Genomic DNA, 12,244 nt, shown 5'->3' with positions numbered 1-12,244 from the left:
TATGTGTCTTGGCGTGTTTCTCCTTGGATTTATCCTGTATGGGACTTTCTGTGCTTCCTGGAGTTGACTGACTATTTCCTTTCCCATATTAGGGAAGTTTTCAACTATAACCTCTTCCAATATTTTCTCAGTCCTTTTCTTTTTCTCTTCTTCTTCTGGGACTCCTAGAATTCGAATGTTGGTGCGTTTAATGTTGTCCCAGAGGTCTTTGAGACTGTCCTCAATTCTTTTCATTCTTTTTTCTTTATTCTGCTCTGCAGTAGTCATTTCCACTATTTTATCTTCCAGGTCACTTATCCGTTCTTCTGTCTCGGTTATTCTGCCGATTCCTTGTAGAGAATTTTTAATTTCATTTTTTGTGTTGTTCATCGTTTGTTTGCTCTTTAGTTCTTCTAGGTCCTTGTTAAATGTTTCTTGTATCTTCTCCATTCTATTTCCAAGATTTGGGATCTTCTTTACTATCATTACTCTGAATTGTTTTTCAGGTAGACTGCCTATATTCTCTTCATTTGTTTGGTCTGGTGGGTTTTTACCTTGCTCCTTCATCTACTGTGTATTTCTCGGTCTTCTCATTTTGCTGAACTTACTGTGTTTGGGGTCTCCTTTTCACAGGCTGCAGGTTCGTAATTCCCGTTGTTTTTGGTGTCTGTCCCCAGTGGGTAAGGTTGGTTCAGTGGGTTGTGTAGGCTTTGTGGTGGAGGGGACTGATGCCTGTGTTCTGGTGGATGAAGTTGGATCTTGTCTTTCTGGTGGGCAGTACCATGTCTGGTGGTGTGTTTTGGGGTATCTGTGAACTTATTATGATTTTAGGCAGTCTCTCTGCTAATGGGTGGGATTGTGTTCCTGTCTTGCTAGTTGTTTGGCATGGGGTGTCCAGCACTGGAGCTTGCTGGTCGTTGAGTGGAGCTGGGTCTTAGCATTGAGACGGAGATCTCTGGCAGCGCTCTTGCTGATTGATATTACCTGGGGCCGGGAGGTCTCTGGTGGTCCAATGTCCTGAACTCGGCTCTCCCACCTCAGAGGCTCAGGCCTGACACCTGGCTGGGGCACCACGACCCTGTCAGCCACGTAGCTCCTGTTGCTTGAGGATCCACATTTCTTCTGGAAAGGACATAAATCTGGCAATCTCACTTCAGGCCTAGCCCATCCACCTTTTCTCCCTTTGTGCTTAGTCTGTTTCACTTGCTCATAATGGGCCCCATGCAGAGGCCTTGCCCCCGGCCTTCAGACCAGAGCTCCTCGTGAAATGGCTGGGCCGACACACCTCAGCTTGGGATGTGCACTGAAGCTCCTCACAGGACACTCAACTCCTGTGGGGTGTTTTTCATAAGGCCACTAATCCCATTTATGATGGCTCTAACCTCATGACCTTATCACCTCCCAAAGGTCCCACCACCAAATACCATCACATTAGGGATTAGGTTTCAACATATGAATTTTGGGGGGACACAAACATTCAGTCTATGGCACCCTGCCCATTGTATATCTTAAATGTCTTTGGACTAGTCCAATAGAGACCAATGTTATAGCCTCCTTACTACTCCCTCTCAATCTGTTTGCTGTGGGCAATCAAATGAATTGTCTTACAATGCAAATATGATTAACTCTACACCCCTACTCCCTGCCTCTCCAACCATTCAGTGACTTCTCATTGCTCTAATGATGAAGACATTAAACTCCTCAGGCCTGTAGTTGGGCTTTTTTTTTTTTTTTTTTGCGGTCTGTGGGCCTCTCACTGTTGTGGCCTCTCCCATTGCGGAGCACAGGCTCCGGACGCACAGCCTCAGCGGCCATGGCTCACGGGCCCAGCCACTCCGTGGCATGTGGGATCTTCCTGGACCAGGGCACAAACCCGTGTGCCCTGCATCGGCAGGCGGACTCTCAACCACTGCGCCACCAGGGAAGCCCTGTAGTTGGGCTTTTAACCATGATTCCATACTACCTCTCAGGTACAGAAATCATCAGCATGTAGTTAAACCAGAAGTGTGAAAGTCACAGATATATATATAGAATGAATTCAAAAGAAGACTATAGATGGAAACCCAAGAATCCCACCATTTAGCTGCTAGGTGGAGAGAGAACATAGAGATGGAAAGCCAAGATCTTTTCTAGGCATGGGAAATGTGTGTGCAGGTGGGACACATCCTGTTGAGTGTTACATGTGATTAAGAGCCCTGGATCATTCTCAAAATATTTGTGAAGACATGTGGATAAAAGGAGGATGCAGAAGTTGAACTTAAGAAAAGAGATGAAAAGAATGTAGCAAACATATTTCTCAATATGCACAAAAGAATTGAAATATGGGCAGAAACATTTGGGATACAATACAAGGAATTCACTATTTTATGCATCTACTCTATATTGAATTAATTAATATGCTATAAAAATGTCTAGGACACAGCTCTTAGAATTTTCCAGAATAAAGACAGTTAATGTAGAAGTTACATATTTTAATTTTTAGTCTTTTGCTTTTTACTGATTTCCTGGAGATCTGGAATCAGCAAGTGCACTGGATTAGGAATCTGAAACTCAAAGGTTTGAATCCCAACTCTTGCACTTATTAGGTGTGTGACTCTGATCAGTTTACTACACTACTTTGAAGATTACATTCCTCTCTGTGAAATAGGGTAAGTCCACCCATTCCATAGGTGCTATGTAGTTTGAATTAAATAACATACGTATAGTAGCTGCTTCACAGTAGGTACTCCATAAATACCTCCTTTAAAAAAATCATTTCTTCTTTGGTGAAGACAAATGGGAACATACTATCTAAGCGGTTGTCTTGTTTTTAAATATACTGAAGTTTTAAGGTGGTTTGCATGTCCATCTGAGTGGAGGGTCATCAGAGCAGTGGTTCTCAAAGTCTGGCTCAGGGACTCCTACATCAAAATCACCATGGTGACTGGTTAAACATGCACATTCCTGCCCTTCTTCCAAAACTTCTGGAAAGCAGGGCTAAGGCATCTGTATTTTAAAAAGCTCTCAGGCAATTTTTTGGCATGCTAACATTTAAGGATTGTATTACAGAATCTTATTCATCTTTGTTTAATGAAATGAAATGCCCCATTTATTGTCATCTTTGATGGAAGCTTAAGACAGTTGTCAAAACTATCAAATTAACTTATTTTATTCTTTTCAACTAAAGATTATTAAAAAGTGCCATTTGACTGCAGGAGAATGGATTCAGAGAGAAAAACTATAATCTAGACCTGATTTCTAAATATAATAGCTAGTTACATTAGGCTATATAAGTTAAAATTAATTACAATTAAGTAAAATCAAAATTTCAATTCCTCAGTTGCACTAGCCACGTCTCAAGTGTTCCACAACCACATGTGGCTACTAGTTACCATACTGGATGGTGAAGGATAAACATTTCTATCATCACAGAAAGTTCTATTTCATAGTGCTGATCTCTAGGACACCATTTCCCAGCTTGACTCAAATATACTATTTTTTCAATTAACCAGATGCATCTGATATAGAAAAATTTAAGTTTTTTACTTTGCCAGAAACAAATGCAGAAATGATGTATAGACCTTCCTGCCTTTTCTGCAACCCTTCCTCCCCTTCGCCCCAAACCAAAACTCATTGTAGCCTTTTTGCCTTGTTGCCTGTTTAACCCTTTATCAACTGCATGCTTGCAATTCAGTGGCTCTCCTTATGTACCCTTCTCACAGAAGACAACTTCCACAGGAGAACTGTGCTGATGGGAAGGCTCTACCCGGATAAAATTTCCCTGGATGGCTCGCCGACAATAAAGGTGCAGGGTTAACTATGTCTGTTCTATGGGCTGTAAGCTGCTGGGCTGGGCTCCTGGGAGGGCGGGAATCTCATGGTTCTTCCTGTAGGAGCTTCATTCTCCAGTGATCCACCTCTTCCTCTACCTCCCAGATGGTTTTCCTGTTAACACTTCCCCTTTCCCCCTGCTGGTGAATTTGTGTTGTAAGTGTAGGTGTTCAGTGCTGGGGTAGAAGCTGGGGGGCAAGAACAAACTGGGGAGGTGGCGCAGTTCTAAAATCCCCTTTCTTTGTGACTTTTTTTCTACCTCAAGACCTGTTACCAGAGAATTAGGAAGCACAAAACAATTTGAACCCCACCACCCCTGAATCAACTATAATCCCACCACCTAGATAAAAGCTCTGTTGGTACTGTGGTGTTTATCTGTCTTTTCTCTATGTGATGACAATTCAGATCACAGTTTACATTTCTAAATAGTCAGCTTTTTTCCCCACTTACCACGATATTATGAAATTTTCCTTTAACATTATAGTCCTTGAAAGCAAACTTTATTAATATAGATGTCCCATAATTTACTTTACCGTTGCCCTCATGTTAAAGTCGATTCCTGCATTTTTCATTAGAAATAATGTGACATCTATCAATGTATATAAATTTTGTGCATCTCTCTGAGCAGTAAGAAAAAAGAAACGCAGAAAGAATTTTAGGTGAAGGGGTATTAATGTACTTGACATAGTTCCAAACTATCTTCTAGAAAGGCTGTAGCCATTTATACTCCCATAAATAGAAAATGTGAGTGTCCCACTTCACCTTTTCTAAAACTGGGTGATAGCTTAAAAACATCTATGCTAATTTGCTATAAAAATATTATATAAATTTTAGTTTTATTGGTATTCCTTAAACTATTGAGGCTTAACAGCTTTCATGCTTGTTGGGCATCTCTATTTTTTTCTCTTCTAAACAATGTGTCCTTTGTCTGTTTGTTGAATTGAGGGTGGCTCTTCCTTTGCTTTCTGCACATTCTTCCAATTGTCTTATGAAGCCTGGTCTAGGGCTCTTTGATTCAGCACCCGCTCTTATGAAAGTGACTCTTTGGGAGAAATCCATCCTCTCTCCTTACCCTCTTTCAGCTCCCCGTGCTCTCCGGTTGTTCATCTCTTTTCCTATCAGACCCTGATCTCAAATGTCATCTATGGCAGTCTGTTCCACCTTAGTGGGATTTTAAATCACCTAATCATTCAGTGGAACACTCACTTATACTTCATCTCTCCTTATACAGCTAAAGGCCATAGCTTTTGTCAAAGATATCTGAAGCCTCAAATTTCCAGACCTAGAGTCCCAGTGCTGTCACCACAAAAAAATAGGCTAAATTCAAGAACTGATGATGACTCAACTTATCCGTGGAGACAAACAATAAGAGAACATGAATGAGAAAGAATAAGGTATTACTGGAAGATAGAGTTATTTTTAGAAAGACAACAATTGCAAAAAAGCCAAAATTAATTATAAATGAAAAACCAAAAGTTACTGACAAAGTGTTCATAGTTTGCTCATAACTTTTCTTAAAATTTGAACTTTTCTTGCATCTGTCTTTAAAGCTACTATTTCTCCATTAGGTATTTAGAAACCTAAGACAGATATTTCTAAAAATTCTCAGTTGAAAATTATTTAATGTGATTTAAAAAGGTAAATAAAAAATACCTTACCTTTGAAACTAGAAGTGAAATGATTTCTTTTACAGTGTTGTCAATCAAATCATCTATTTTCGAATGGTACTGCTGCTGGATATTAAAAGACAATGATGCATTAGTTGATGTGGACACAAAACTTTTGTCGTAAGTCAAATGTTTTAAAGCTACTAGTTATGGCATATCCGATTTATACAAAATGGCCATTTTGCACATTAGAAGAACAAAACCTTGAAAACGATCCACCCAATCAACAGTTTTTACATTGTGGGGTTTGAAAATTTTCCCATGTGCTCTGTTGAGTGAAGCAGCTAATGGGGTTATTATATAGATGAATTGAGTTCTTATTCTTATTCAGGAGAAGGAATGTGAAGGATACTTTTTGTCTTCTCCTCTATAATTAAGGTGGCTGTGTATTTTTCTAAAGGGTTGGTTTAGCTGGGGAAGCAAAAAGACTGGAAAAAGATTTAATTAATACAGCATTTCATGTCTGACAACTCTCATTCATAAGTTATTTTAAATGTGCTCTAGAAATAAAATGAGCTCCCAATTGTTCACACTGAAAGGACCTTTTTGTCAGCACAGGGAGCCGCAGTTTATACAATTCTTACAATATGCTCAAGCAAGGGCAAAATTAAAATTTCATCAACAAAGGTGATAGATGGTAACAAATTAATAGGCCATAAAAGGTATAATGAAACGGCACTCACTCCCCATAGTTTTATTACTGCTTCCTCTGAAAAAGACGCCTTTAAGTAAATGCAAAAAAGATGTATTTAAAATAAACCTGAAAGACTCTTTTTTTGCTTTCTTTAGAGAATACTAGAGAGTCCCCTTCTTAAGCTAGCAGGAGCTTCGGGCTTTGACAGTGTGTGAAGGCACACTTCACAGAGAATGTGACTTGTAAAGACTAACCCTATCTTGATGGTTCAAGGCTTCTTGCAACAGCTAACGCAATGCATAGAGTAAAAGTACTCAGGTCAGTATAAACATTAGACCAACTTAACAGCTGCTGGGTGAATGGTTTCCAAAGATGTAAGTTTTTGAAAGCTATTTTTTCTTCTGAAAACATGTCTCAAAGTTTCTACACAGAACAAAACATCAACTTAGGTCTGCGTTGGAATACGCAGGAATGAGGTCTCCCCACAGGCTCTGACAGTTACAAGCCATCATTTACCTGCACAAATAATGAAGAAAGGAAGCATAATTTTGGAGCATGTGAATTATTGTCTTTTCCTGCTTGTGTGTGTGTATGCATGTGTGTGTTGACAAGTGGTCTAAAATTAAGCACACATATATGAACAAGGAAATTTCTAGGCATGTATTCCACTCAGTGAAACAAAATACTAAGCGTCCATCTCACGTAAAGCCTTACTGATCCTCAAATTTGTGCTCCCCAAAGGACAAACAGAACGGAAACCTAGATGGGGGATTTCTACTGCTGTAGTACTGACACTTTTGCTTTCAGAACAGCTTGAAGAGAAGGGAAAGGGAAGAGAACAAAGAAAAGCAAGGCAGAAGAGGAAGAACCTGAAAAACCTGGCTGGTAGTTGAGATGTCCAGGAAGCCCCCCACAGATACAGGTACAAAAACATCACTCCCCCTGGCCCCCACCAGCTGAAACTGTTCCAGTGCCTCGGCAGTGGAGGAGCTTATGCAAATGAGCACAGCAGCTCTCCCTCCATGCACACACTCTTTTCAAATCCTTCTCTCTCCAAATTCGTTGTCTGTGTAGCAGGAAGAGCTAAAATAGCAGCCTGAGGCTCCCTCCTCTTTGGGGTAGAATAAGAAAGGGATACAGGAGATGGGCTTCAAGCTTCTCTCATCCCTCTCACATGGAAAGTGCTACAGAACATTCAGGGGTTGAGGCGCCCGAACCTGCAAACAGTTCCATCTTCTTAAATATGCCTTATCCTCCATGTTCATCTCCCTTTGCCATAAACTTTATTTTTAACTCAAAAATAATGAAATGCCATCAGAAGGCTATTGGATATAAAATAGTAGAGCTTATACATGTTAAACTTTTGCATTGGACCGATTTTGTCAATTCTTAAAGTCAAGAGATGAGCCGCTGAAGAAGCCATTTATATCCTTTTTATCGAAAGGCAGGGAAAGCCACAGACTCTAGGAGCCATCAAATTCTCCTACTATACACATCTTTTGACTGCTGTTTTCTTTCATATCTAATCTAGCCAAAAGCAGAGATGGAGGGAAGGAGAGAGAGAGAGAGAAAGTCAAAAAGGAAGAAAGAAAATATACTATACATCTTAAATGTGTTACCCAGGGGGCAAACCCAAATAGTATAAGGGTTGCTAGATTTTTTTAATATGAGATTTTGCTACTGTAAATTTCTCTGATTAGCTCTTACACTAATTCTAAATCTGAAAGCTGTTGGGAACTTCCAGAGTCTGCTCTAGCTGCACAGTTGGTAGAGGTGGTCTAGGAGAACTGTGGGTGGAAATGGGGAGGTGGCCTGAGAAGTCATAGTTTACATACATATTCTGCAAAGAGAATAGTTCAGAAATGCCACATACAGATAATAGATAATTAGCTAGAAAAAGTTATTCATTAGGAGATCCAGATAGCTTCCAAAGACAAATACAGACACATACAAAAACCACAAAACAGGTAAGAAGAGAATTTATCTGGAGACATTTACATTTCCTAAGCTAAAACTGATAGGTTTTTCATTTAGATTAGCAGACCAAATTTTTGTTAAAAACTTGCAAACTTTTTCTCAGCAACCATAAAAGCCTATAAATAAAATTCCTATCAGGATATTTCAAGTTGGATCAATGATTCTATAGACCAGGGTTTTGGTAATTTCCAGACCATTCTTAGACTAATTCTCCCCACATCTGCCCTCAAAAGTAAACCGCAGGTGCCTTGCTTCTGCAGTAGATGACTCCGAACTTAGATTAAGATGACCGTTGAGGAATTTTTACTTCATGGAGCCCAGGGAATTCAGACCAGGCACAGGTCTGAAATCCTTGCCCCCCTATATGTGGGTAAATATTCTCATTTCACCGGACTGTTCTCATGAGGAAACACGCAAGAAACGAAGACTAATCAAATGCCACTGCAATCCAGCATTCTTAAAAGATTTTGGTCCTTCTGTTGGATTGGATTGTTCTGGTAACGGAAGTATTTTACTGCAACTGAGAACAAATCCCACATAAGTAGGGGCTCCCGAGTAGCTCCATTAATGTGCTTCCATCTTCAATGGACGGACCATGAGGTACAGTGGCTCTGAGAGCATATGACTGCCTAAGGCCCACGCAGTCATCTGCTTTTCTGCAGGAATGGATAAGGCGGATTTCTAAACACTGGTGGTTTTCTGATCCCCACATCTGTCCCTGAGGGCCTGGCCTGAGATTGCTGACTCATTACACACAGCTGTCACAAGAGCAGATCATTCACTCACTAATCACTCCATTAAATGCTGTTCTGGGCTGTGGCCCAGAGTGCTTGCATCATTGTGTGCCGCGTAAGAAAACAGAATCATAATTTAGGAGCCCAGAAGAGGCTTCACTGTGGGTAAGGAGCTGGGAAGGTTTTATCCCAGCAATGACGATATAACAAACTTACTAGAGACTGTGGAGAGGTAATTCCCTTAAATTTAGAAAAAAAAAAAAATCTGCTAGGTTTACCAATGTAGTGTATATTTTTATAAGGTTCCAAATTGTGTAATAATCTAGTTTTTTCAACAACTTTATTTGTTGCTTGCTATACACTGGGGTCCGTTGGTTCACCTCTGTATGTAATGTATTCACCACTTTGCAATAATTCCAAAACTTGTCTCAAACACGTACAGGGAGGAAAAGCCTGTGCAATTATGTGCATATATTTCCTGGAGATTAAAAGCAAAGTATAAAATACTTCTTTTGCATTGAAATTCTTGTTTACCACTTTTCAGGGTTGCTAATGAGTTTTACACCTGCACATTTTGAACTATATTAATTGTGTGAAAGTTGTGGGAAACTAATTGTCTCTGGTGAGAAGGTACAGGTGCAAACATAATGAACAATAGCAGATTACTCTTCAAAACCATCCACCTATTAATGTAAAGAATCATTTGACAATGCAACAATGTTTTGTCATTTGTGCCTGTTTTGCTTTCAGAGTCCTACAGTGAGTTGTTTCTTACAGAGGAGGATTTTTTTTTTTTTAAATGGGGGTAATATTTTTAAAGCAAAAAAAATCACTCTGCTCATTCAACAAATATTTATTACGTGCCTATCAGTATCAGGTACTGCAGTGTATGTAAAAATAAGAACAAATGGATAAATTCAGTATTAATGGAAGAGGCAAGATCATTCTATCAACCTGATGAGAAATGGATGTGTGTATAAAGAGACTTAAGGCAATATTCCCAAGCAGACAATCAAAGGCTTACATCTGGCTATAGAAAACCAAGAGAAGGTGGTTATGAGCCATTGAGAGCCAAGCCAGCTGCCTACTCATTCAGGTAATTAGAGATAATAAATCACATCATAAGAGATCAGAGAATAATTACTGAACACTCTGTAACACATACCAGCTACTTAATGTGTCTGTATGGTTGTATGCTGTGGTATTAGAAACACATCTTTTCCCCCTGAATTGCTCAAAGAATGAAAGATGTGTACACACACATAAGTTATGGCCAAATAGCTAATGTTTATCTCTGGGTTAAAAAGTATGAAATTCACAAATAGTGGGCCTTCTCATCCTCTTAGCAGTTACTTAAGCCTTTCTGCTTGGATGAGAATTGTTAGCCCAGTGAAGAGTTGGTTCTGAATTTGATTCCCAGGTGTCAACTGTAAGACTTGTAAGATTTAACATATTCGTAGAGCACAAAAGCATTTGACCTATTAAAAAATATTTAGTCAATCCTGTAGGTATAAAAGGTTTTCTTTTTTTTGAAAATTTTAGATTTTATTGTCTCATTAGATGTAATTTTTTGATAAGAACATGATTAAGATATAGTTCTTTTTTTTTTTTTTTAAAGATGACTGGTTTGAACAAGAAACAAAGTGGTTCAGCAACTTGTGTTCACTGAATACCTGAACACTACAGAACAATGAACTTTGGGTGCATTAAAAATCAGTGAGAAATCCATAATGCGTGAATCCTTCTGGAGAAGGATTTTTTTTTTTATTGGAGTATAGCTGCTTTATAATACTGTGTCAGTTTATACTGTACAGCAAAGTGAATCAGCTATATGTATAAATATATCCCCTCTTTTTTGGATTTCCTTCTCATTTAGGTCATTAGTTACCTATTTCATACATAGTATCAATAGTGTATGTATCATACAGTCAATCCCAATCTCCCAATTCATCCCACCACCACCACCACCCCCTGCTTCCCCCTTGGTGTCCATACGTTTGTTCCCCATGTCTGTGTCTCTATTTCTGCTTTGTAAATAAGATCATCTATACCCATTTTTTCAGATTCCACATATATGTGTTAATATATGTTATTTTTCTCTTTCTGACTTACTTCACTCTGTATGACTGTCTCTAGGTCCATCCATGTCTCTACAAATGACCCAATTTTGTTCCTTTTTACGGCTGAGGAATATTCCATTGTATACATGTACCACATTTTCTTTATCCATTCCTCTGTTGATGGACATTTAGGTTGCTTCCATGTCCTGGCTATTGTAAACAGTGCTGCAATGAACACTGTGGTACATGACTCTTTTTGGATTATGGCTTTCCCTGGGTATATGCCCAGTAGTGGGATTGCTGGGTCATATGGTAGTTCTACTTTTAGTTTTTTTAAGGAACCTCCCTACTGTTCTCCAAAGTGGTTGTATCAATTTACATTCCCACCAACAGTGCAAGAGGGTTCCCTTTTCTCCACACCCTCTCCAGCATTTATTGTTTCTAGATTTTTTGATGATGGCCATTCTGACTGGTGTGAGGTGATACCTCATTGTGGTTTTGATTTGCATTTTTCTAATGATTAGTGATGTTGAGCATCCTTTCATGTGCTTCTTGTCCATCTGTATGTCTTCTTTGGAGAAATGTCTATTTAGGTCTTCTACCCATATTTTGATTGGGTTGTTTGTTTTTTTGATATTGAGCTGCATGAGCTGTTTGTATATTTTGGAGAGTAATCCTTTGTCAGTTGCTTAATTTGCAAATATTTTCTCCCATCCTGAGGGTTGTCTTTTCATCGTGTTTATGGTTTCCTTTGCTGTGCAAAAGCTTTTAAGTTTCATTAGGTCTCATTTGTTTATTTCTAAAAGGTTTTCAAACTGTGTTCCTCCTGAGGTTCTGGGTAGTACCTCAAGAAAACCTTGTGTCAGGGAGGAAGAAGGCTCCTGACACAGGCCTGCCTCTTCCCTGCCTCTGATGATGGTTACATCCCACACCATGAGTGGGAGGAAAGGCTGTTATCATGGTGGGCATGTCCCTCACTGAAATCCACATCTGGGTTCTTCTGTATGAAGTGACCTTAAGAGTTGCCTCCTGGTCCTCAAATTTAGAGGTCACCCTCATATATGCTATATGTCATCCAAAGCCCCAAACTCTAAATTCTTCTAGTATTAATGAAAGTACATAATACAGGTATATGCATCTTGAAAATGTTAACAATCATTCTGCTTCTGATTTCATTTAGAATTTAAAGGAGGGTGAATTCATTTGGTTTTAAATAATCTTATCTTTAAAAATTTTAAAGTAGTTTGCTGATTCTGCAGCTTAACAGGGAAGAAACATTCCCCTTGACACTATTTAAGGTATAAGTATCGACACGTGTTTTAATGAGTCATTGGGTATTGCTATGTAGTGTTATACGCAGAAACCAAAAACCTGAAAATGGAA

At 39.1% G+C, this 12,244-nt stretch overlaps 1 protein-coding gene across 7 annotated transcripts in view; it reads right to left on the bottom strand.

Moving 5' to 3' along the window:
* The window catches only part of CADPS2 (calcium dependent secretion activator 2), a 477,558-nt gene that overhangs the window by 51,089 nt on the left and 414,225 nt on the right, over nucleotides 1–12,244 (bottom strand). For 6 of the 7 annotated variants that reach the window (XR_009541940.1, XR_009541943.1, XR_009541941.1 and 3 more), the window contains one exon: nucleotides 5,448–5,522. Coding sequence is in view for 3 of the 7 variants with exons in the window: in XM_060156782.1 (XP_060012765.1) it covers nucleotides 5,448–5,522 (75 nt within the window). In the remaining 4 variants the exon portion in view is untranslated. The remainder of the gene's footprint in view (nucleotides 1–5,447; nucleotides 5,523–12,244) is intronic. The other variant, XR_009541942.1, reaches the window with a different exon arrangement.

This window comes from Lagenorhynchus albirostris, chromosome 8 (genome assembly GCF_949774975.1).
Source record: "Lagenorhynchus albirostris chromosome 8, mLagAlb1.1, whole genome shotgun sequence".
In the NCBI taxonomy this organism is placed as follows: domain Eukaryota; kingdom Metazoa; phylum Chordata; class Mammalia; order Artiodactyla; family Delphinidae; genus Lagenorhynchus; species Lagenorhynchus albirostris.
Note: the sequence above shows the minus strand (reverse complement) of the source record. Positions and strands in the feature narration are given on the sequence as shown.